Source organism: Urocampus carinirostris, chromosome 20 (assembly GCF_059441175.1).
Source record: "Urocampus carinirostris isolate Australia breed hairy pipefish chromosome 20, RoL_Ucar_1.0, whole genome shotgun sequence".
Taxonomy (NCBI): Eukaryota; Metazoa; Chordata; class Actinopteri; order Syngnathiformes; family Syngnathidae; genus Urocampus; species Urocampus carinirostris.
The window spans coordinates 27,941,986-27,968,793 of record NC_142368.1 but is presented as its reverse complement, the minus strand read 5'-3'; the positions used below and the strand labels follow the sequence as shown (position 1 = coordinate 27,968,793).

The window sequence follows — 26,808 nt, the reverse complement described above, 5'->3', positions numbered from 1 at the left end:
TTATACTCTATCACCTTTTCTCTTTTCTATTTCTTTCTTTATCCCTCTCTTCTCTCTCTCTTTTCTTTCTTTCTCCCTCTTTTTCTCTCTATATTTCTCTAAATTACTTTCTTCCTCTCTCCCTCTTTTCACTCCCCTTCTCTCTTTTTTTATCTCTATCTTTTCACTCCCCCCTCTCTCTCTTTCTCCATCTCTCTTTCACTCTCCTTCTCTTTTTTACCTGTCCCTTTCTTTGTTCTTTTCTCTATTGTTCTTTCTTTCTTTTTTCTTTCTTTCTTTTGTTCTATCACTGTATCTCTTTCTCATTATATGTATCTCTCTTATCCTTCTCTGTCCTTTCTCTCTGTGTCTGTCTCTCTGTCACTCTGTCTCTCTTTGTTTTCTCCCTTTCTCTGTTTTTTTTCCTTTCTACCTCTTTTCTCTTTCTTTAGATCACTGTATCTCTTTCTCTTCACATGTCTCGCTCTCATCCTTCTCTATTCTTTATCTCTCTCTCCTTCTCTCCCTCTCTGTCTCTCTTATTCTCTCCCCCCTCTTTCTCTTTCTATGTCTGTTTTTCTCTCTATCCATCTCTTTTTTCCTCTCTTTTCTTTCTTTCTTCCCCCTCTTTTTTCTCTTTATTTTTCTCTCTCTCTCTTTTCACAACCCCAAGTCTCTCTCTTTCTCCATTTATTTTTCACTCCCTCTCTTTTTCTCCTTTCTCTTTGTTTTTTTCTTTTCTCTGTCATTATCTAATTCTCTCTCTTCTCTATCTCTCCCTCTCTCACTCACTCTTTTCACTCTCCCCTCCCTTTCTCATTTTTTTTCTTCATTCCTCACTTTCTCTCTCTTCCTATTTTCTCTTTTGCTCTCTCTTTTTCTCACATCTGCACCACTGTAGATGTAGATTTAAGGCGGCATTAGCTCAGGAGGTCGTGCACTCGTCTTGGGATCAGAAGATCGCAGGTTCGATTCCCAGCTCCTCCGTGTTATATGTTGAAGTGTCCTTGGGCAAGACACTGAATTCCTAATGACTCCGATAGCAGGTAGTTACCTTGCATGGCTGACACTGCTATCGGTTAGTTATTGCGTAAAAGGAAAAGTGTGAAGCACATTGTAAAGCGCTTTGGGAGGTCTTCAGATTTGAAAAGCGCTATATAAATGCAGATCATTCATTTATTCTTTCTTTCTTGATGTGTCTTTCTTTCGCTCTCTTCCTTGTTCTTGAATCTGCCTTGCCGGCCCCTGTGAGTTTTTTTTCTACCAAGTGGCCCCCAAGCCCAGAAGAGATCCGCAGGTTCGAGAGTGTTCTTCATTCGTGTCCCGGTGTTGTGGAATGCTCTTCCCCATGAGCTTCGATCTGCAACCTCAGTGGAAATGTTTAAATCTAAGCTTAAAACACACTTCTATTCTATAGCATATGAATAACCTATATTTCATGCTGACAATATCTGTGTATTATTTGCCCTCATAGATAGATAGATAGATAGATAGATAGATAGATAGATACTTTGTTCATCCCCGAAGGGAAATTCACATGTCGGTTTCAGATCAGGGGATGGTGTCACAATAGTCTGTAGTTTGCAACAGTCTTTGATCGGTGCAGCCCTTTGAGACTCTTTGTGATCAAAGGCTATACAAATAAACATGACTTGACGTGACACCCTTGCATGTAAAATAATCCAAATTTATTGACCTATATTTTTTGTATATATAAAAATAACATTGGAATGGTTAGTTCAGGCGTCTGCCTTGCATTAAAATCAGAGTTTTTTTTTTTACTGATTAAATTTTTTCGTACCACTGCCAGGCACTAAATATTACACATTGTCCTTTTAGTACTCAATGTCTACATCCATCTTAAAACTGCTGCTAATTGCGTTCTCTAGTGGCGTTTTGGCGCACTTACTGCGCTACTCTCGCGCCGCTTGAGAGCAATGGTGTCCTTCGCAACGTCACTGCGCCCACCACGGCTCCTAACCAATCAAATTTTTCCGTAGTCAAAGACCCGACCAATCACAATCACAACATGGTTGTTTAAACTACTTAAAAAAAAAGAAAAAAACAACAACAATTAAACTGAATTCAACTTCAACAGTCGCGTGCACAAAAATCCATGGTGAACTTTATATTCTGTTCCAATATATTTAAAACGTTGAATACTTTGTAGCGTTTAATGTTTGATAGGCTTTTTTTGCTAGTCGAAAACATAATGCCGTCCTGCATGGTGGACTACGAGGTACTGCACACCATTGGGTCTGGTTCTTACGGACAATGTCAGAAAATAAGACGGAAATCTGACGGAAAAGTAAGTAATCAATTGCTTTAAAACAGGGGTCGGGGACCTATGGCTTGGGTGTTATACATTGCTTTTTCACGAGTATATGTTGCTTGTGAGCCATAAATGCCTGTTTATGAGTACAGTATATATGGCTCGTGAGCAATACATGGCTCTTTTCATGAGCCATACCTGTCAATCTGTACGTTTTTGCCGTACGAAGTACGTTTATTATGTATTTTAGACGAGTACGATGTACAAAAAATCTGTACGGAAAAACGCAGATTTGTCAAGTATGGGTACCATCCGGTATACACCGACTATCAAGAAACGGCAAATCAATCACGTCAAACGAGTTATGTGTATCATATCATATCATGTATAATAGTCTGTAATAATAGTTTGCAATAGACTTTGATCAGCGCAGCCCTTCGAGACTCTTTGTGATCAAGCCTGACACACCTAGAGGAGAAGAACACCCATGTGCGGATGAAATGAAATGATCTGCATTTATATAGCGCTTTTTAAGTCAATGACTTCCCAAAGCGCTTTACAATGTGCTCCACATTTCCCAATAGCAGCCTTGCAGCCATTTAATAATAATAATATAATAATTTCCTTGTATTGTCATTCTGTGTAACAATGTACACAGAACGGAATGTCGATTGCACCTGACCCGTTGTAGCGAGCCGATGCAGCCGCAGCCAACAGAGGGCGCCGCCGACCACTTTTTAAGTCTTAGGAATGACTCGGCCGGGGCGCGAACCACCGACCTCCCAGTCTCAAAGCGGGCGCCTTACCATCTAGGCTACTGAGGCGCTAACCTGCTTATTGGGGGTATTAGGTGTCTTACTCAAGGACACTTCGACATGTAACACGGACAAGCCAGGATTCGAAGTGGGATCCCTTGATCCAAAGATGAGCACTCTGTTCCTGAACCTCAGTTCAGCATTCAACACCATCATCCCACAACAAACTGAGACTCCTGGGCTTCAACACCCCCCTGCGGATCTGGCTGCTGGACTTCCTCACTGACAGACCCCAGACCCTCAGTGCGTGCGGCTTGGTCAGAACATGTCTGATGTCATCACCCTCAGCACGGGCTCCCCCCAAGGCTGTGTCCTGAGCCCCCTGCTGTTCACCCTGATGACACACGACTGCGTCCCTAGGTCAGCCACAAACCACATTGTGAAGTTTGCGGACGACACAACAGTGGTGGGCCTCATCAGGGACGACAACGACCTGGCCGACAGAGAGGAGGTGGACCAGTTGGTGGACTGGTGCAGATTCAACAGCCTGGTCCTGAATGTTGACAAAACTAAAGAGATCATTATCGACTTCAGGAAAAACCAGCCCAACCATGCCCCACTTCTCATCAACAACAAGGCTGTGGAGGTTGTCAGCAGCACCAAGTTCCTAGGGGTGCACATCACAGACAAACTTACCTGCTCTGTGAACACTGCATCACTGGTGTAGAGGGCACAGCAGCGCCTGTACTTCCTGCGGAGAATGAGAAGGGCCCACCTGCCCCCACCCACCCATATCACATTCTACAGGGGCACCATAGAGAGCATCCTGACCAGCTGTATCTCTGTGTGGTGTGAAGGCTGCAGCCCCTCCGACTGGTGTAGTATGAGGAGGGTGATGAGGACAGCAGAGAAAATCATCGGGACTTCTCTCCCCTCCATTCAGGACATTGGCCAGAAGCGCTGCCTATCCCGAGCCAAGAACATCATTAGGGACCCCTCTCACCCCCATCATGGACTGTTCACTCTGCTAGCCTCCGGTAAGAGGTACTGCAGTGTGCGGTGCAGGACCACCAGGTTCTGCAACAGCTTTGTCCCCCTGGCCATTAGACTGTTAAATAGTCAATCACACACACAGTAAGCCTACAAAGCTGCTAATCTGTACATCTGTTTTGTCTTAAATGTGAACAAATTAATACGTATATTTGGTTCAACTTAAAATATATTAGTAACATTTATAAACTGTCTTTTAAATAATTCACCTTTTTTTTTTTCTTGTGTTGCGTAATCACGTAACCACAATAACAGAAGTATAAAAACAAGTGGTTTCAGTCGGGCCTTTCAGAGCAGACACATGTCTTGGATCTATACATATACATACGTATAACAACTATATGTTTACTTTAGACAGGGTTGGGTAGGGTTACTTTAACTGGATTACTTTCAATTACTTTTGTATTACTCCAATACCAAATATGCTAATAAAAGACAAAAGAAACTAAATATGAATAAAATTATGACTCACAACACGTGGTAAGCTTTCTCTCCTGGCTTTGATCTCCGGCAAAACTAACATAAAATGCGACAGAAACAAAATGAAAATAAATCCAAACAGCTTGCCAACATCATTTTTGCCGTTCCATGTATTCCGTTACTCCCCAAGCCTGCACAAAATTTAGTAATTTTATTCATATTAAGTTTCTTTTGTCTTTTATTAGCATATTTGGTATTGGAGTAATCCAAAAGTAATTGAAAGTAATCCAGTTAAAGTAAGCCTACCCAACCCTGACTTTGGACCATGGGAAAATGTAAATTTAGTGTAAAGTGAATACAAAGTCTGGCTGTCTGAGGAACATTTTTCGCCATAGCTGAAACTTGTGCAAGGTAGTGTGGATGTGGTACGATGTATTGTGTGCAAGAAATATTTGCGTTTTTTTTTTAAATCGTATTTATTTATTTTGTGTGTGTTTCAATTTTGTTATGTTGTCTTTGAAAAGACATTAAAAAGTCTTAAAAGGTCTTGAATTCAACTTGCATTAACCTTTTGGGACTCTGTAAAATTGAACTTGTTCAAGCTTGTACTCCATAACCTCCTGCCTAGTGGAGTATCACTCACAAAAGGCTATGATTTTGTCAATGAAAATGAGTGTTAGTCCAGTATGCATGTATATAGGACACAATTTTAACTACAGTTTAGAGCCAAGGTGTCACCAACAGACCCCGTTGTGGCTGTATTTTGCTGAATTTTTTTTTTTATGGAAGCTGATTAAACGATCTATGCTCATTCTTAAGGAACTTAATGATGAGCCACAGAACAAGCATCATCATAAAAAAAAAGTTTTACCCTGAAGCTTTCGCAGAGAATGTAGTGCATTTTGATTGTGTGAGCAGCAGGAATGGGCGAACACAAGGCGTGGACACTCCCTCTTAGCCTAGCACCATCTGGGTGGTGGAGCAGCAAGGTAAATACTCTAGCATCCTCGATTGTAGTATTTTGTGACATTTTTACATAAGAACTTTGCTTTGCACCTTGTTATTAAACAATTATTTAGGAAGAAAATGACAGTCAAAATGAGCCTTGAAAATTTTAAAGTAACTGCGGAATGTGGTATATTAAAACGGACCACCATATCCAGCAATATTATTATTTCATCGATTTTTATTAAATCATCTAAGATCACACAGTGAAATAAAATCCGCTGAAAAAATTGTTCTTTCTGGAGAGCTTGGCGGTTAGATGGGGTTTTTTTTGAAAGGGAGAGAGCCACAACATTTAACACAAAATACAAATATGTTTGCTTTTATGGTTCTTTGGATCGAAAAGGTTCTCGACCACTGCCTTAAAATATTCTGATTATGATAACAGCCATCTCAGATTTCTAATTTTAATCTTTTTCCCCCTTTATTTTCTTGATTCTTAATTTAAAATCACAAATTGAAGATGACAGTGATCACTATTGACCCTTTGTACACTCGTGACCTAACCACGTGACGACACCATGACAGATGGCAGTAAAGTGTAGTAAATGGTGGTCAAGGCCAGTAAACACTCGACAAGACGACAAGATGGCTATACTATTTAAAACCATTGGCAATGACTAATCAAACCAATATTTTGCAGCTGTCGGATGAGTTTGGAAAGCACAAAGGGTGCTATTTAAAGAAACTGAGAATATCATTAGCAGGGCTAGCAATCGACCTAATACAGTCTTACTCCTGACAGATTTACAGTTCTAACTGAATCCTCCAGTCTGCCTGACTTCACTCCACCCCATTTGTACCACTATATTGTAAATGGAGTATTCCAATACATTGGTGCTGATCTAAAAGCTTATAAAAGTCTGCATGCTTACCAGCTCTCCGTAGCTAGGATGCTACAAAAAATGCACCCACGGTGTGAAAAAGTCTCTTATTTTCATTTTTATTTTCCTTTTTTTCTTGAGATTTACTTTTTGTCATATCTTTTTTTTTCTTTTCTTCTTTTGTTCTTCATGTTTTTTCTTTTTCTTATGTCTCATCTTTTCAAAAGTAATCAGGTACATTTGGTCACTTTGAGTCTCCTTATTTTTCTTCTACCCTTGTGCTTTTAGCACTTGATTTTGATGGCAAGACAGAATATGGCGACATCTAGTGGGCAATTGATACAAACTTTCATATTAAGGCAGGGGCCTCTATCTATTGTCCTAGAAGCTTCAATTGGCCCCCAGGTTGCGAGTTTGAGACCCCTCATTAAAAGGGATACAATTTAAATAAATATTTTCTAGTGGTGGTTATTGGTATTTGTTTCAACTCAAACGCTCATTCATGCGAGGGTTCTCCTTGCGGTCCGTCATGGCTCTCATTCTGCGGGTGAAGGCAATGTGACGTCACGTGCGGTCAATAGTAAAAGTGTAGATGTAGTTATGGTTATAATGGGAAAATTAGGAAGCGATACGTAATGGGCATGCGCCACAGCGGGAACTAGCAGCATTTAAATAGTCTACATAACCTCTGCAGCCTTTACTGTTATCATGTTTTTTTTAATTGTTTGATTATTGCGTTCAAATTTTGTTTGTATTGATGTGATGTTGGATTAAAAATCCAAAAAACAAAAACGCATTGAGATAACGCAGAAAATGTATGACATCAAGTTGCTGCTCCACCACCCAAACTACTGTAATCCATTGGGTGCCATTTTAAAGCTTGTCATAAATACAGTTAAAATCATCTATAGCAGGGGTCGGGAACCTTTTTTGCTGAAAGAGCCGAAAAAACCCAAATTTTAAAATCTAATCCTAGGAGAGCCATATGTATATTTTAGTACCAAAAACAGCTAAATGGAAGAGGAAAATCAACGAGTTTATAGTATAATAAGACAGAATTTATTTTGAACAACATTGTAAGTTAATAACAAAAACTAACAATTATTTATAATTATAACAATCAACTGGTCTGCAGGCTGAGGTTTTATTCATATCTGTCCATGTTTACTTGCCCGCTCTGCTTGCTCACCGCTGTCTGAGGCCCTCAGGTCAGCAATTTCTTATCTAAATCGAAGAAGACCAACAATATATATATATTATAAAACTCTGTTATAAAACGTTGTTCAAAATAAAATTAAAGGTATTTATTGATAAGAAAAGTACTTCTGACTTACTATTAATGCGACTTTTGGTGTTGCATGGTTTTGCTGATGGCTTTGTAGTCCGGTTGGTAGGTGGTGAGGTTCAGCTTCATGCAGGCGTTTAGGCTTCCATCTTTTAAACGTGATCGCAGGTTGGTTTTGATGTGTTTTAGGTGTGAGAACGACTGTTCGCATGCCTACGTAGATCCAAACATGGTCAATACAGCCAGACTCACACGCTGCAGTGTTTTGTACGTGACGGGAAGCGCGTTCCAGGTTTTGACAATCAGCTGGTCTGCGCGCTGAAGTCTGTCCATGTCTGTCCATTTGTGTTTGCCTGCCAGCTCTGCTTGTTCTCGTGCAAGGGTTTCCAAATCTTCATTCAGTGACTTGAACTTATTAACCCACATGTCTGTGGCCTTCAGGTCAGCAACTTCTACTTCAAAATCTCTGACAGAGACATTGGGGATGAAACTCAGGTTTACTTTGTCCAAATCACACTCGTGAGGATGAGTGATGAATTGAAAAAGACTAGTGTGCTCACGAAAGTCCCCAAAGCGTGCTATGAATGACGTCAGGAGAGAAGATGTGAAAACTGCGAGCTGATGGAGATCAAAATGTTCAGGGGAGTCACTTGCTGTGCACTCATCTTTAAATACTTTCAGTTTTTCAAAGTGTAGTAAACGACCAGTCTCAATATCCGCAGTAAAGATTTCCAGCTTGTTTTGAAATGCAAAGACTGCCTGTTGAAGGGATAAGACTGTATATCCAATGCCTTGCATTTTCACAATGAGATGGTTCAGATGTCCAGTCATGTCCACAAGATAATAAAACTTGAGGAGCCACTCAGTGTCCGCTAGCTGGGGATACTCTATGCCTTTCATTTGAAGAAAAGTCCGTATTTCGCTCAGGCAAGCTGCAAAACGGCTAAGCACCTTCCCTCTTGACAGCCAACGCACATTACTGTGCAAAACAAGACCAGGATAATTATTCTCCACTTCATCCAACAGTGCTTTAAACTGGCGATCGTTTAAAGCTCGGGCAACAATAAAGTTGACCACCCGAATGACCAGTGACATCACGTCATCAAGCTGCTTGTCACACATTTGCGCACAAAGTGCCTCCTGATGTAGAATACAGTGGAAGCTGAGGATGGGTCTGTTCTCCTGCTCACGAAGCAGCGCTACAAATCCTCTGTTTTTCCCCACCATGCACGGAGCACCATCGGTACACACAGAAATAAGTTTATCCATTGGTAGATTCTTTTCATTTGCAAACTCCATGAAAGACTTGAATAAATCCTCTCCTCTCGTCATCCCTTTTAGTGGCAAAACGGCAAGACTTTCCTCACGCAGCGAGTCACCGTCAACATAGCGTGCAATAATACTGAACTGGGATAAATGACTGACATCTGTTGATTCATCCAAAGCGAGGGAAAAAAATTCTGCTGCATTTATGTCATTCACTTGTTTTTTTCTCCACTTGTTTCGACATCATGATGGCACGATCGTGCACAGTTCTTGCTGAAAGAGGCACATCTTTTATCCGTTTGATTATTTTATCTTTATCCTTAAAGTCGTCAAAAAGCTCGTTGGCCACATCAAGCATGAATGATTTGGCATAATCGCCATCTGTAAACGGCTTCCCGCTCCTCACAATTGCTAAAGAACCAGCAAAGCTAGCAGAGTTAAAATCACCTTGTTTGGCCCATACACGGAGCTGCTGCTGACTCGCCTGGACTGTAGAAAGTAGTTCTTGACAGGCCTTCTTTCTCTTGTCTCCCACTGGATATTTCGCTGAAAATGTGGCATGGCGTGTGTCGAAGTGTCTCTTTATGTTTGACCGTTTCATCGAGGAAATAATATCATTGCATAAAAGACACACTGCACAACCTGCTCTCTCAATAAAGGCAAATTGCTCTGTCCATTCCTGCTGAAACGTACGGTAATCTTCATCGCTTTTCCTTTTCGTCATCTTGATTAGAAGGGTTCACCCTGCATAAAAAAAGCTAACCAAAAACGAAAGGAAATATTTCTTCTTTGCTTCAAAATGACTTGTGCAGATTGTTGTAAATTATCAATTAAAATTAGACTTTCCGTGTAGCGGACCTTCCCGCTCACCGGAGAACAGATTGGCTCTTAGCTGCGTGCCTGAACGAAAAGTTGCAGGTGAAAATATATATAAATTAAAATGTGTGTATTTATTTATTTATTTTTTGACATGTTTTTTTTTCTGACTTTATTATTATTATTATTTATTTTGCTAAAGTAACATTATTAGTAAAATTTGTTTCGTTCAGAAATTTTCAGAGAGCCAGATGCCGTCATCAAAAGAGCCATATATGGCTCGCGAGCCATAGGTTCCCGACCCCTGATCTATAGCATTGGCTATAAGTTTGATACATATACACTAGGATGTTTTTGTTAAGTATCGAGCAAAAGGTTCACTGGACCTAATTCTGTGTCATTCACATTCCTAATTCATGGTTTTAATTTTTTGTTCATCACCTATCCAAATCTTAATCTGTTTACATTGCCCCTCGTCTTTCTGTTTTAAGGTTCTGGTGTGGAAGGCGCTGGATTACGGCGCAATGGCCGAAAGCGAGAAGCAGATGCTGGTGTCCGAGGTGAACCTCCTAAGGGAGCTAAAACATCCCAACATCGTTCGATACTACGACCGCATCATCGACCGCAACAACACTACATTGTACATCATCATGGAGTACTGTGAGGGTGGTGACTTGGCAAGCTTAATCACCCAATGCATCAAGAAAAGGTGATCGTATGACCTTCCTGTTTTTGGAGATGGCAGTAGACAAAATCAGAATTTAACTGTAGAGCACAGGTCTCAAACTTTTCCAGCCCTTGTGACGACAGTTTGTGGCTCCTGCCTTAATGTAAATGGATAGTATTTATATAGGGCCTTATTAGTCACTGAAGACATCCAAAACACTTCACTTTACACTTTACACTTTACCCTTTACCCTTTCACACACACACTCGCACATGGATGGCGGCGGCGAGCTGCATACTGGGGGTATTAGGGGTTCAGTGTCTTGCCCAAGGACACTGTGATATTTTTATTAATGTAAATGTTTAGCATTAATGCGGCCCATGCAAGTCTGATATGATACATCTGTGCTAAGTATTTAAGCAGGGCTCAAAATTGGGAATTATTTACACGCAAAGCCAGTCACAATTACAGTGTGTGTGGGATAAAAACAGAAATGTTAGTTTGCAAAACGCATGGTCCATCTTCGGTGTGTTTCAAATGCAGCATTTGAAAGTCAAGTTACTTTGCTTGAGACTCAGAGATGAAAACACAGAGGGAGGGAGAGAGACAAACATGTAGAACGTGACAGAGAGAGACACATGTGGTTAGAGAGAGGGAGGGAGGTCAGAGAGAGGGAGACATGTGTGTAGGGAGAGAGATGGAGACACATGGAGAGAGACACATGAGAGAGAAAGTGACACTTGTGGATAGAGAGAGAGAGTGACACGTGTGGAGAGGGAGAGACAGAGAGTGAAAACATGTGGACAGAGAGAGAAAGTAACACATGCCCTCTTAACCAGTGATGCAGTGTTCACGGACCAGGTGAGTTTGTTTGTAATGTGCACCCCTAGGAACTTGATACTGCTGACAACCTCCACAGCCTTGTTGTTGATGCAAAGTGGGGCATGGTTGGGCTGGTTTTTCCTAAAGTCGACCATGATCTCTTTAGTTTTGTCAACATTCAGGACCAGGCTGTTGTGCCTGCAACAGGCCACCAACTGCTCCACCTCCTCTCTGTAGGCCAGGTCGTTGTCGTCCCTGATGAGGCCCACCACTGTTGTGTCGTCAGCATACTTCACGATGTGGTTTGTGGCGGACCTCGGGACGCAGTCGTGTGTCATCAAGGTGAACAGCAAGGGGCTCAGGACACAGCCTTGGGGGGAGCCCGTGCTGAGGTAGATGACATCTGAGATGTTCTGAGACAGACACATGTGGAGGGGGCAAGAGACGAAGAGTGACACATGTGGAGAGGGGGAAAAAGAAGCATAAGGAGTTATTTTGGGAGAGATAGCGAAAGAAAGACAGGGGTAGAGAGATTAAGATGGAGAAAGATCGGGGGGAGAGGCAGAGACAGAGAGACAAAGATGGGGACGGGAAGAGGGAGAGATGGGAGCGATGGGGAGAAACAGAGGGACAGGTAAATGGGGAGATAAAGTCTGAGATTAAGAGAACAGAAGAGACAGAGAGACAGGACCTAAGGTTAAGTGAGGGAGAAATAGAGAGAGAGACACAGGGAGAGACCAATGCTGAGAGAGAAACACCTAAATAGTTTGATTTAGTTATTACTTGTGTATTATTGTTCTGATGGATTAATCCAGTTTTTTTCCATTATTATATATTATTTTTTGTAGAAAAAATATATTTGAGAACAGTTGAATTTTTTATGCGATGTGGCTCCACTTTGCCAGCAACCTAACTCTGGCGCCATGCGGCCCGCAGGACAGATGAGGTCCACCAAGGTTTTAAATCTGGCCCGCAAGGCAACACCCAGAGAAGCAAAACAGAAAAATCTGTAGTTTGAAATATGTCCAGTTGATGTTGACAAACCCAGGCGCCACTCACAAAGCAACTGGAGCTATATTACTGTATCTTTTTCTGTCTCTGTCTCTCTCTGTCTCTCTCTCTGTCTCTCTCGCTCTCTCTGCTTTATGTTCAAGATGGCGGCACGCGCGAGTGCAGCGGCTCCACCTGTCTCTCCAGTAAATCTTTTTACTTTTAGTGTTGTTTTATCTCTCATCTTTTCTTTGATAAATACTTGCTCGGCCTCCTTGTTTTATAACCTTATCTTCTCTGTTCCTTTATCTTCTTGTTTTTTTTTACCTCACTGTGAATGTTTGAACTTGGAGTGTCATGCCCAATTTCGTTGTCACAATATGTTAACCCACATTTTGTAGCAATGACAATAAAGGTATATTCTATTCTATTCTTTACTTACTAGCCGGCCCCTGAGAGAGTTTTCTTTCCCTATTATGTGGTCCTAGAGCCAAATGAGTTAGACATGCCTGTTTTACATTATAGAAAATTCTGTTGTTTTGTGCACTATTTTGTGTTTGTCCAAAAATTGACATAAGGATTACAAAACTAAAAATGTGTTTCTTATCAGATAAATCAAAAGAATAACCGATGCATCAATTATTAAAATAATTCTTAGTTGCAGCACCATTTGAAACCCCAGCTGTATGATAATTGTTAGAATGTTTTTATTTCCTCAGACGTTATTTAAACGAAAGATTCATCGTGCGCGTCATGGCTCAGCTCACGTTAGCGCTAAAGGAGTGCCACAAGCGTAGCGACGGCAGGCCCACCGTCCTTCACCGGGATTTAAAACCAGCGAACATCTTCCTGGACAACAAAAACAACGTTAAACTGGGTGACTTTGGCCTGGCCCGGATCCTCAAGCACGACACCAGCTTTGCCAAGACATTTGTTGGAACGCCTTACTACATGTCTCCTGTGAGTTGTGGGTAGGGTTTGTACGGGTGCTTGAATTCCTTGGAAATGCATTACATTTTATGTTGTTTTTAAGGTCAGGAAAATGCCTGCATTTTGGGTGAAGTACTTGAAATTGCTAAGATTGCCGTGTTTCTTAGCATTCTGACTCTATAGACAATGCAATAAATAAAGATACCGTATTTTCCGCACTATAAGGCGCACCTAAATGCCTTTATTTTTTTCAAAAACTGACCATGCGCCTTATAATACAGTGCGCCTTATATATGGTTCAATATTAAGTCGCAAAGTCTTGCAACTAAGGCAAGCAGCCGCCGACTAGATTTTCTCCCGAAGGCGAAGTCGTCCGCGGTGTATGCTGGTATACATATGCCGGCGTTTCATTTCCCAGCCAATGTGTCAATCATCATTTGAATCGATCACTATTGGCTAAAGTTATTCGGAGGTAAAGGAGGCGGATCCTTTTTATCATTTACAGGCTCGCATAGGCTAAAGGGGCAAAACAAAGCCTGCAATTGGCCGAAAAAGATGAATGTGAATAGCATGTTTGGTTGTCTACGGCATAGAAAAAACATGTTTTACTATTCTGTATTTGTAAATATTTTACTCTCCTGGATTTACTACACTCACGGATATAAAAGGACCATGGTTGCACATTATTATTGAACGCAACGACTTCGATGAGCTAATCCGGCTATATATTTTCCCAGTATCTTGTTTCAGAGTGATCTCGATGTTTGTGATGGGTCTTTTTTTAAATTAAACTCAATTCCAAGTGTTGTCATATGCACAGTAAAGTTGCGAGCGAAAAAGAAAATAGAAACTAAGAAATGGTTGGCATTTCTTGAATCCCAAGACTTTAACCTTCCGAATGATATTTGGAACGATGAATTTGAGTGACATCGTACAGACACTGTTTCCGTATATGTCTGAGACACGTATTTGCTTCTTTGCAAGCTTTCAGAATGTTAAGGGGGTAATAAGTTTGACTGAACTATCTGACTGTTTTGTCGACGTTCCCATTGTAGTGCCTTATAATCCGGTGCGCCTTATGTATGGAAGATGTAGGACAAAAAACTTTTTTGGGGGTGCGCCCTATAGTGCGGAAAATACGGTAATTGTTTTTAAAAGTGCGTGAAGATGACGCGGACACGCCTGCTCTGGTGATTTGTCTTTGTAGCGTTGTCATGTGAAACGTCGCAGTGCCCTACTGGTCGCACCCACTTCTACTCTATAGAATATGAATAACCTATACTTTATGTTGATAATATGTGTATCATCTGCCCTCATGTAGGTTAATAGTCTGTATTTATAGTTTGCAATAGTCTTTGATTTGTGCAGCCCTTTGAGACTCTTTGTGACTAAGGGCTATACAAATAAACATGACTAGAGTTGACTTGACAGCTCTGTATAGAAAACCTTCTCTTTTGGCTCAGCTCACTGAGAAGATCCGCCTCCCAAACATATCATTTTTTTTTAATGATATGTTGTCAAAAATAATAATAAAACGTTGTGCATCAAACTGTTTTGTATTTGGTAATATCATATGTTTGGCAGGAGATCTCTAAAAAAACCACATGAATTATTAATTAAAATATTCACAGATCGAAACAAAAAAATTGTAAAATACAAACAAGTTAAGCTTTTTACACACTGAACATATAAGTTGAACAACAACACAAAATCCCTGAAAATGCAAAACAATAAAATACTAATTAAAAATATGAACTCTTAAGGGCTATGAATAAATGATACAAACACATTTCTAAACTATTTTCTTTTACAACCATTTATACATGGATCATCAAAAAAAGCAATCAATATGAGTCTAAATGTGGCTCATTTTTCTGCTCTCTATAAATACTGTACTTTCTTTTTATCCTATGTGTTAATTCCATTTTTTTCCAACCTCTATATAGCCCTTTCTGTGTTTGTAAAGTGTGGCATAGCCAAGATTGCAAGTGCTCTGTTGAAGCAGAAAGTCAGAATTCATGTAAGTTTATAGCAGCCCATTGATCCTAGATTGCTCAAAATAGCACAAAGTATGTGCTAGCAGTAAGATTTGTTTTAGTCATCAAAGTTAACAAAAAATGTTCTTTTGATGGGCACTGGATTTCTTCCTTTGAAGGTAATGTAAAAATCAAAAATGTTACCTTAAGAGTGCTTGAAAATTGAAAAGATTCTGATTCACGCTGCATTTGCCTTTCAGGAGCAAATCAACCAGATGTCGTACAATGAAAAATCTGATATCTGGTCGCTGGGTTGTTTGCTGTATGAAATGTGTGCTCTATCGTAAGTCTCCTTCAGCAATTTCTTCTCCTGGTTTCCTTTGTTTACTGTAAGCTGCAAATGTTTGTTTTTGTAGGCCTCCTTTTACTGCCTACAACCAAAAAGAGTTGGTTGTCAGGATCCGAGAGGGGAAGTTCGACAGGATACCGTATCGGTACTCAGAGGAAATGAACACTTTACTCAAGAAAATGCTCAATTTGAAGGTTAGAAATAACATGATAAGTACAAAAAGAAAATCTGTTCATTAACCCCTTAACTTAAGGTCAGACTGTCGAGCTAGGACATGGCAACAGAGAGTAGCAAAATTTCAAGTTTAGGACTCCACCTTTAATGGTTTAGAACAGGGGTCCCAGACTCATTTTACTTGGGGGCCGCCAGAGCTAGGGTCTGGTTGAGATTGGGCCAAATCGGGATTTACACAAGAAAAACTCATAAAAACAGTGGTTAGCACATTCTCATAACACGCAAAAGGTCCCCGGTTCGAGAACACATGAAAACATATGTTTGGCTATTTCACAGGAAATAGTGCCCCTACATCCCTAGTGGTTAAGGGATCCAACCAAACAACCAACATAAAAAAAGATGAGGAATTAATAAATAATAAACGCCACACACTGGCCCAATTAGTCCCTGAGCCGCAACTTTTAGATTCCATATTTTTTAAAAGGAAGCATACCAGTTGAAGGCTGCAAGAACTAATCGATAAAATTGCTTATTAAAAGGGTTGACAACTTATTAGTTAGTTATTGGAGCATTGATTTGTTGTATCACGTGATTTATGAGCCACTAAGTACGTTAAAGCAATGCAAATAAGAGTGAACACAATTCCATTGCAATGCTGAGAGTTGTAGTACCATTTTGGTCCAACAGTGGGCGCCAAGACCGTTTCATAAAGTTATCTTACATTTTTTCAACTATTCTAACTATTTATTGAAAATTGCATCATTTAAAACAAATTTGGCTTTAGGGTTTCAACTTTGTACTGTTGGACTGTTTCATCATGTAACAAAGTTAACAATTTTCAAGGGAACAAAAAGTGCTGCAGAAGACCAGAAAAAAAGTCAGAAAATAGGTAAAAAAAAAAAAATCAAAATGAGAAGAAAAATGATTACATGCTTAACTTTACACAGGGGTCAGATTATTAAGCATATTATACATTATTTTCATATTGGAAATGTTTATCATATTCAAAGATTAAACCAAAAAAACAAATTTGTTGACTAACTGTTTTATTCACATATGTCCAACATGAAACACTAATGCCAACGACTGGCATAAACATAACCTTAACAAAAACGTATGACTCAATGTTTTAAATTGTATTAAAATTATTTTAAAACGGCTCGTGCCCCCAACAGGACTACCTGAGGCCGTCTGTGGAATCAATCCTCCAGAGCAGCCTCCTGTTTCAAGCGGTTGGCGAAGAACAGAATAAGCATCTCCACAGGCGGTTGCCGGACTCTAAATGCACTTCTGATAAGCCAGCAGTATTGTTGCCTTCTGTCGCCGAACTCAAGCTCCTAGAGCGGGGCCTTAAAGAGCGAGAAAAGGCGCTACGGGAACGTGAGGAGTTGCTGGAGCGTGAGTTTAGTTCTTGTTTTCTCAAGATCAATAATTGACAAAGATGTCTCTCTGAAACATTTCATACTATACTATAAGGCTGTAACAACGAATCAAAAGAATCCAACTAATATATTCATTTATTTGTTGTCGCGTGATATATGAGCCACTATGCACTTAATACCAGCTCAGTAGCCTAGATGGTAAGGCGCCCGCTTTGAGACTGGGAGGTCGGTGGTTCGCGCCCCGGCCGAGTCATTCCTAAGACTTAAAAAGTGGTCGGCGGCGCCCTCTGTTGGCTGCGGCTGCATCGGCTCGCTACAACGGGTCAGGTGCAATCGACATTTCGTTCTGTGTACATTGTTACACAGAATGACAATACAAGGAAATTATGTTATTATGTTATGTTAATGCAAAATAAGTTAATTGCATTTCGTTGTGACTGAAGATTTAGTACCACTTTGGTCCGGTAGAGGGCGCCTTAAGACTGTTTTTATAAAAGTATCAAGTAAGCATTTTAAAAAAATCCTTTTTCATTGAACATTGCATCGTTACAAATAAATCTGGCATGAAACAGTCAAACACTACACAGTTAACAATTTTCAAGGGAACAGAAAATAAATCAATAAGAAAAAAAATAATTGCATGTTTAACAAATTCATGGATTATCAAAATAATTGTTAGTTGCAGCCCGAATAAACTCGTATCTGGAAAAGTGCAGTTTTAATTTTTGCTTCTTTTTTCAGGGCGAGAACGCGAAATCTGTGTCCGTGAACGCCTTGCAGATGACCAAATATCAAGGTAAATTGTTGTTTATATTATTATTATAAAGTAAGAAACGTTTGCTGAAAGTTATAGCCATTGTGTTGTTATGTAAAAGGTTTAGTTTATAATAATTGAATTACCATTAAATATAATCAAAGCATTAAATTATTGATTGTGTGATACAGTGGCTCTTTTATAAGTGCCAAATACTACAGGTGAGCGGATCGGTCCAAACATAGATATTATCAATACTAAGCAAGTACTAGGATTAGATTGATACTGTTGTCCTGGGAATGATACTTCACTCCTCCACCAATTTCTTCAGAACGCTGCTTCCCTATGTAGAAAGTACAGCCCTTCTGCTCACACTAGACGTAAGACCGGGCCTAAAAAAATTGAGCCGAGCCCGACCCGAGTCGCAGGTATATAAATTCGAACCTAACACTAACTTGACTTGATACACTAGCCTGAAATTAACCCGAAGCTTTAATTTTCCGCCAAAGTAAACACAAAGCTTTACTCTGGCAGTGCGTACTTCAGTGCCGAACTGTGCGTTTCAGCTGAACTACGCAGCTTGGGGTTTATTTGGGGCCAAGTCCCTCAAATTAAGTCTGCACTGCAAGTTCAGCACCTCAATAAACGGTTTGGCAAACGAAAGGGAAAGTTAAGAAAATGGCACCGAACAGAAAATAAAATTCTGCAGATTTGAAGATGCAAATAGTGACATGTTTGGCCAAAAAGCATAAACTAAGTTTGTAAAGCTTGTAAGTTATTGTCTATCTATCTGGTCATATCCCTCGAGAGGGGTGACCGAAAGCAAGACAAACACATACAAAAACAAAGAAAATAAAAAAATGGGAAAAAGTAGCAAAAAATGCACAATTTTTTGGACCATGGCCAACCCAAATGCCCAAACACCCAAACTAGTTAAGCATCTCGGCACCCAAGTTGGTCATGCTTTCGTCCCTCAGGATGAAACAGTACACAAGAAAGAGGCGCGATCTCACTCGGGTCAGGGTGACATAACACACTCTTCTGTTCAACAGCAGGGCCTGACAGCTTTCACTGGTTTACCCCTGCCGCATCATACAGGTGCCCTGCCCATCCCTTGGAACACGTCTAAACATCCCACTATCCTTTTACAACACCTCTCCACTCAACCCTATCACCAACAAGAGCTCTAGCTTCCACTATATTTAGACATCTTTCCTGTAGTGCACTCATAACACCATCCATCCACGTCAATCGCGGCCTTCCACTTGGTCTCCTTCATTTACTTCTGCTCTTTAGATCCTTTTCAACATTCGCTCCTCATCCATCATCTCCTCGTGTCCAAACCAACCGAGTACTCTCTTATCCACACGCTTGCTCAGTTCCACTACTACTCCAGTTCTCTCTCACAATTTCATTTCTCAATCCTTCCAAACACTTTATCTCAAATCATGTAATTTCCTTCTCAAATCTGCGTTCAGGCTCCAAGTATTTGCAACATACAACACAGTCGGCACAATCACACTCGTATACAGTCCCCTCTTAACATTCATACTCATACTCTTGTTGTTCATCACTCTCCTCAGAGCACCCAAAACCTTGATTCCTTGATTCACTCTGTCCAATACCTCGCACTCCATTCCACGCTTGCCAGGCAGAAAAGAGGGCCAAACCTATGCACACACACCTACTCGAAGCTTGAAAAAACTGCAGAGGGAGACGAGCTGCAATCAAGAATGTAAACATGTTCCTGAACAAAAGCCTGTTAATTCGTTGTCACTATGGCAGACAGGAGATAATTGACACTTTATTTGCATTACTGACTTTCAAAATATTGTGCACTAAAATGTATTTTAGTTTTCTAGTTGACAATGTTATTCAGTATTTTTTGTACTTTGCTCCATTTTTGAATTAACTCCCTTGGCTTTTGTTTTAATACAGATGTAATACAAATATTTCAGTATATTTTTTTAAAATACATTTACAAGTTTGCAATCCTCTGATTGTTACAGATAGTGAGAGGGTTCGTACGGGTGCTTGAAGTCATTGACAATTCTTACATTTAAATGTTGTTTTTAAGGTTTGAAAAGGGCTTGACTTTTAGGTGAAGTGCTTTAGGTGAAGTGCTTATAAATTCTTAAGACTCTAGCCATGTTTCTTAGGTTGGCCTTTAGTTTAGCTTAAAATAAGTGTTGTAAACATATTTTATGGTTCCAATATAGCAGGGGTGTCAAAGTCAAATGGACGGAGGGCCAAATAAAACATTTGGCTACAAGCCCAGGGCCGGACTGTCCAATCTTTACTGAAACCAAGATTTAACCTACTGAAAACACAACAAATATATTACAATATGATTGGATAAATAAAGCAATTTTTTCTTATGACTCTGTCAGTCATTTTTAATTTCAGCAGGCACAAAATACAAATGTCCTTTATATAAAAAACTCATAACATATCTCATAACAACAACTCATAACCATTTTCTATCATTCAATCATCTGAAATTATTAAAAAGAAAGAGAGCCTCGAAATACAATAAAATAAAGCAAAAATCTCTTGTTACTTAAAACCAATAGCAATCAACACACTGGACCTCATCTGTCCTGCTCAAATGTACATTGACTTTCCTTTCTGTGCTTTCTCTGGGTTAGTGTGAAAAAAAGGAATTACTGATTAACAAATGATAACAATCAAAAGTCATTTTCTCTGTTAAATAGGAGACAATTTTATCAAAAGACTGTTGTCCACATCAAGATCTATTTTCCATGAAAAGCCGAAAAACAAGAAACACTCCCAGGACAGAGTCGGCAAACAAAAACAACATAGTCAACATAGACAATAAAGCTTTAAAATTCCCGAGGGGAACAACAAAAAACAAGACATTCTTTATGTGCATATTTAACTTTTAAACTTGAACGGAGTAAAAACTTCAAATGTGTAATTGCACAGGAAACATTACTGTATTATTACTGTATTTACATACATTTATATACAGTACTGTATTACTACAACTCTACATTACTTGTTTGAGGTGTGTGTTTTGTTTCATGATGCCGTCTAATATTATACTCTTTCATCACTGCCACACTTTCTCCACATAGCAGACACACAGGTTTTCCAGCTACCTCCGTGAACATGTACTCCAACTCCCACCTTGTTTGAAAGCCCCGGTTTTCAGTGTCCACCTTCCGTTTAGCCATTGTTGATGGGTATCTGTGGGCTAATTTTTGCTGTTATGCTAATGACTGCTGCTGATCGACTGCTGAATAAATCAAACCGCCTCCCGCTTTGCTACCGCTCGGCGCGTCCCCGTTGCATTGTGGGAAATGTAGTATTCATGCGTACTGCGGGCTGCTGGCTTGCAGCGGCCTGCGGGCCGGATCTAATAATATATTGATATCGTCACGCGGGCCAGGTAAAACCCTCTCGCGGGCCTAATGTGGCCCGTGGGCCTTGACTCTGACATATGTGCAATATAGGATTAGGGCCAAGATTGGAAACTAAGGTTTAGGGTATTAAAGTGGGGGGTTCTGAGATGGGATTGGGGCTAGAGTTTAGAGCTAGTTGAATGTAGGTTTAGGAACTAGGGTTTGAACTTAAAATCAGGGTTCTAAACTTAATTTGGGGGTCCAGAATAGGTTTAGAGCTAGGGTTACGATTGGAAACAGGGTTAGGGTCAGGATATGTTTGAGTTCAATCTTAGGGTTTTAAATCGAATGTAGGATTCCAAATATCTTGAGTGCTAGGGTTAGGGCTATGGTTACAGCTAGGGTTGGATGTAGAGCTTTGGTTTGGGCAGCAAGTTTGGGTTTTAAACAGATTTTTAGGGTTCCAAAATAATGTTTGCTGGAGTTGGGGTTAGAAACTAAGCTTTAGGCCCTCTTTCGTTAAATCGGCACTGTTTTTTTTTTTTTTTAAATCTTTTAATGGCACTGGAATAAAATTGGAAATTTGATTTAAAACTATTTAAAAAGTGGTTAAATTTGCCAATAAAAGGTATACAAATCCTGAAGTAAAAAATTTCAAAGGAGTAATTTCAACCTAAAAATGGTGCCGTTAAATGCTACTAGGAAAATTCTTTAAAATATACAATATATTATAATATATTGTTGTTATTATAAGCCTTGTACATTGTTTTGAAATACTAAATATTGTCTCACTGAGAGCTTAAATAGCATTGGAGCTATTGCTTTGATAGTATCATCCATTTTGAAACGCCATTTTCAATATTCAGCAGCTTTGTCTGTTGTAGTTGAGCCACAGTTTTTAGGTTTAGCGTGATGGGTGATTTTACTTGCATGGGTTGCCTGTCCTGAAATTATGATCAGATGACATGTCTACCTATGTTCTTTTTTTTCCAGGGCGCAGAGTGTATTGAAGCATTTTACGGAGCATCACAATGAAGAGGGACGACTCTTTGATAAGAAATTAGGTATAAAAGCCAGATAAGGACTTTTTGACACACACAGCCTACCATGGAAAATCCTGTTATGATTTTATGCCTCTGTTGTACTTCTATATTTTGAATGAAATTCTATAATTGATGGTTTGATGAATCGAACCTCCTGTTTGGAGTTTGCATGTTTTCCCCATGCTTGTGTTGGGTTCCTCCGGACACTCTGGTTTCCTCCCACATTCCAAAAACATGCATGTCAGGTTAATCGGACGGTCCAAATTGTCCCAAGGTGTGAATGAGCGAGCGAATTGTCTGTCCCTGTGTGCCCTGTGACTGGCTGGCAACCAGTTTAGGGTGTCCCCTGCCCACTGCCCGATGATAGCTGGAATGGGCACCCCGCAACCCTACTGAGGATAAGCGGTGCAGATAATGGATGGATGGTTTGATGATGATGTCAATAAAGATTTAAAAATGACGCTCACATTTTTTTAAGACTTGACTTGACTAAAAATGTATTTGTTTGCCCCCCATAGGTGTTTTGGCTCGATGTTCCCCAGGGAAAAAAGTGCATTTTACCGGAGCTGACAAAGAAAACTTTCGGATTAAGCACTCAATGACAGTTGCACATCGAAACGAAGACGCTGCTCAATTTGATCAAATAAGGACTGATTTTGAGAGAGCCCACCGAATCCTGTACAATATATTGTGATTATATTCCTTGTATGTTGTTTTAAAATACTAGCTATTGTCTCACTGAGAGCTTAAATAGCATTGGAGCTATTGTTTTTAGGTTATTAATAGAATGTAATTGGGTATCTTTAAACAAAAGGTGAAAGTACTGCAAATTGTTTTTTGCATTATTGTAGTAGGTAATGTTGTCAAGCTGTGAATTTTTTGTGATGATTCAAAACCTACACCGACATTTTTTTGTGGAATTTTTGATGTAGCGCGGAAGTCATCGTTGGGGGAATGAAAGTGTGGGCAGTTACGATACATATTAGCTAAGTGATCCTGCTAAAATAATTAAGAATTATCCAACACATTTTCGTAAAGGTGTGAACAAAAGTAAATTTTACTGTTGATTTTTATACTCAACGAGTTGACAACCATTCCAAAGAACCAACTAGAATTTAGTGACAATATAGTATTCTGTATCAGAATCACCTTTATCTTTCTATTGCGCCGATAAAATTATGGTGACACTCCAGTTGGCAACCATTTACAACATTAAGACTAATAACTAGAAAACTATAAAGGGTTTACCTCTAAGATGAAGTATCCACAGTATTTCCATATTACTTTGTGTTATTTACATCAGTCAAGGTCATCGTGTTTATTTCTTTTAATATTAAATAATTTATACCATAGGAAAGTAATGCAAATTCTCGATAAAGTAACAGAGTACAGTAAAAACATGCAGCGCAATACATTTTTTGGTTTGAACAATTTTATTGACACTTAACAGCAATTAAACACATTCACAATTTCATTATATCATATTCTAACAATATGAGGTTTGAACAATTTTTATCAACACTTTTAACAGCAATTAAACACATTCACAATTTCACCATATCATATTCTAACAAGGTTTCTGGGGGTAAAGTGAAAGTGTGACATTCTGCCTTTGCTCTTTATTTCCGCCAAAGCTTTTAGTTCTTGTTTGATCGCGTCCTTCTTTCATCACAGTGCTCCCCTTTATGATTAGTCGAGGGTTGTTTATTAAAATGGCCACCCCATCCTCACCCAAGCCACTCCACAATGAAGGGCCAAATCTCTTCCCACTGTTCATAACCTTCCAAAAGGGGGTGGGTCATTGATAGTAGAGACGGTAAAGTTCGTAGGTGTTGTTGAAGTATACAAATTACTTAATCAAAACCGGGGGGTCCGAGTCCATTCTCTGGGGGTCATTGAGAGCGTTACCTGTGTCTGACTCTGGCATCTCATTTGGAGACCCACTGGAGAAAACTCTGGAGTCCTCTGACTCTCTTTCTGTGATTCCAGGCCTTCCCCTTTTTTCTGGGTTAGGCAGGGGGCCAGAGGACGTGTCGAGGGCAAGTCTCTTGTTTCCCTGCCCACAAGAAGAAGGAATCTGATTTTTTCTTCCCCCGCTTCCTCCGGCTCAACTTCATACAATTCCCTTGTGGGCTTTTTCATCGGCAATCGGTTTTCTTCTAAATCTCTAATCTTTGGTTCCGTTGTGGTCACCACCCCCAATTTGGTCCTATTTTTACCCCTCTTTCCCAAGTTGGATTTTCTGGCCTCAAGAGGGACATTCGTCTTTTCGATTTGTTTGTCTTGTTCGATTTCAGGTATTGGAGGAAAATTCAAGTCTGATTTTTTGGCCTCACCTCCAGGTCCTTCCTGACTAAAAGGGGTTTTGGGAGGGACATCTGCATTTTCAATTTGTTTGTCTTGTCCATTTTCTTTGGGTATTTCTTGTCCGTTTTCTTTGGGCATTTCCGTATCTTTATTCATTTCATTGTCTTTGTTACCTTCTTTCCCAGCTTTCAACTTGTTAGCAAACAATTTCGGGCAGTTCCTATAGAGGTGGTTCGTTTCTCCACAGAGATTGCACTTTCTGCTATTGGTACACTCCTCAAAAGAATGCCCAATTGTCCTACACTTTCCACAAAGGTTCGATCACATGCCTTAGCCAGATGTCCATGCTCACCACATTTGTGGCAGAATTTGGGTTGTCCTTGATAGTGGATATAACCTTGGTCTTCCCCCAGGACTATCCTCGACGGGAGGTGTTTCAGTCCCTGGAAACCCTGAAGGTCTTGCCATTGTTGGATGGGTACCCTCCAGGCACCATTCCAGACGCCGTCTTCATCCCTCACCTTCATAGCCTGGCCTTTTATCGTGCAGTACTTGCTCAACCAAAAGCAGATGTCCTCTGCAAGCATTGTCAGTCAGCTTCTCCACCGTAAAAGCAGAAAACTGGGGCCTCACTCCCTCAAAGCGGTCCCAAAACTTGCCAAAAAGGGCTGCCGATGTGAAACTCACATCAAAGCCTTTGTTAAATGGCATGGTTGTAACTGCATTTAAATCCTCCGTTTCAAATTTCAGACACTTTCGAATAAACTTCCTCGAAAAGTCCAACCTTGACATTTTGATGGAATCAGCTCCCACATCTTTAAAAAGGAAGCGCACGTTGTGAGGTCTCGGCCGCCTGGCCATGACCGCTAGGGGATGTTGGTCCATCAGCTAACTGAACTTAACGGCCCAATCCAAATTTGCAATATAAAGAAGGAAAACTCATGACACAGGGTACATTGATCAAACCGGGGATGGAGGGGGGGATTTTGTAAGGTTTATTGTTCTATATTCTTTATCAATTATCCATTATCTGTTATCGGTCAAATCAAAATACGCTACAAAGACAAGGGGCCGAGACACTTACTCTTAGCCAAGAGGCCGAGTCAAGGTCCTAGCCACAGAGCGAAGTAGCGATCATTGCGAATGCACCGTTCCCGGAGGTACTGCAGTACCGGGCCAATGTGTGGAGTGGACAAAGCAATTCTCATTCCATCTCCGGATTGCAATAATCAATCTTCTAAAATGCCAACGCATTTAGTATTTCAACACATGTCGCCATGTCAAGAATCTCACGGTCGAGGCACAGCTTAGCCGTATTCACGGGGCTCCCACTGTTGTCTGGCAGCGGCATCCTTTATTGCAGCGCAATAAATGCGTCTGTTGCAACGCCTATATGTGCCACAAGAGTTCACTCGTTTACCACTTGTCCATAGATTATTCGTATCCAGTTTTTTTCCCTAACTTGCTTTGTATATTTTTTTCAAAGACTGACGTTTGATAATATATGATAAATTATGTTTGTACTCAAAATAAACGACATTTTACGCAGTAATTGGTGACGGTGATGATGCGTGATTTGACTCGATTACATGACAACCTTTACGTTTCCTTCGTATTTTTATACATGTTTTTGTTTCAAACTGAACGCCGTATAGTTCTTGAATGGGATTTTTAAAATACTGTACACTGTTATGTAGACTCGTCTGTACCCACCCGGAGGGGGGAGCCGGAGCTACGCTGTGGGAGTCCCGGCAGCAACGGCCTGGGTTGTGGAACCCAGAAGGGAGAGGACCCACGCAGAATGGAAAGGACCCACACAGAGGACTGGAAGAATGCTGCTTGGGAGGGTGGGATGGCAGAGCTATGCCCTTGCACAATAGTATTGCCTTTTACACGCTGGTTAACTACTGTTAAAAGAAAATAACTCTGAAATTGTTTAATTGATGTTGGAAATGTCAGGAAAAAATGTTAAAACGTCATACCGTCACGTCATATTGTCAAATATAAAAAAATTGTGAATATGCTTGATGGCTGTTTTGCTGCTGTTGGTGTCAGTGGATTTGTTCAGACCGAGGACAATCGACTTTGGCCTGGACGGATCTATTGACAATAACAAAGATGTTATATAATGAAATTGTGAATATGTTTGATTTTCGAGAAGGTTTGTTCAAACCTCACTTTGTGTTTGCTGTTAAAAACGTAATATTGGAATATAATATTGTGAATGTGCTTAATTGCTGTTGAGATTGTCATGATTGTTTTCTGTTTTTAGTGTCAATAAATTTGTTCAAACCAAAAAAAATAATTAGCCACACTGGATTTCCAGCAAGTGAAAAAAAGAATCAAAAATTATTCTGAAACAATCGTTTGTGTTGTG

The 26,808-nt window shown here is 40.1% G+C and overlaps 1 protein-coding gene across 3 annotated transcripts; it reads left to right on the top strand.

Moving 5' to 3' along the window:
- Window positions 1-2,044: 2,044 nt before the first annotated feature.
- nek2 (NIMA-related kinase 2) lies at window positions 2,045-26,808 on the top strand. Of its 3 annotated transcripts, none has more exons than XM_088324782.1 (10): window positions 2,045-2,287; window positions 10,164-10,381; window positions 12,871-13,111; window positions 15,318-15,400; window positions 15,474-15,600; window positions 16,756-16,978; window positions 17,704-17,758; window positions 22,075-22,145; window positions 22,643-22,829; window positions 26,129-26,808. In XM_088324782.1, the coding sequence occupies exons 1-9, from the start codon at window positions 2,156-2,158 to the stop codon at window positions 22,816-22,818; spliced, it is 1,326 nt and encodes a 441-aa protein (XP_088180908.1). In that variant the 5' UTR covers window positions 2,045-2,155; the 3' UTR covers window positions 22,819-22,829; window positions 26,129-26,808. The 3 variants fall into 3 exon arrangements, with proteins under 3 accessions (XP_088180908.1, XP_088180907.1, XP_088180909.1); XM_088324783.1 differs by lacking the exon at window positions 26,129-26,808 and having other exon boundaries at window positions 2,047-2,098; window positions 2,181-2,287; window positions 22,643-23,031; XM_088324781.1 differs by lacking the exon at window positions 26,129-26,808 and having other exon boundaries at window positions 22,643-23,031.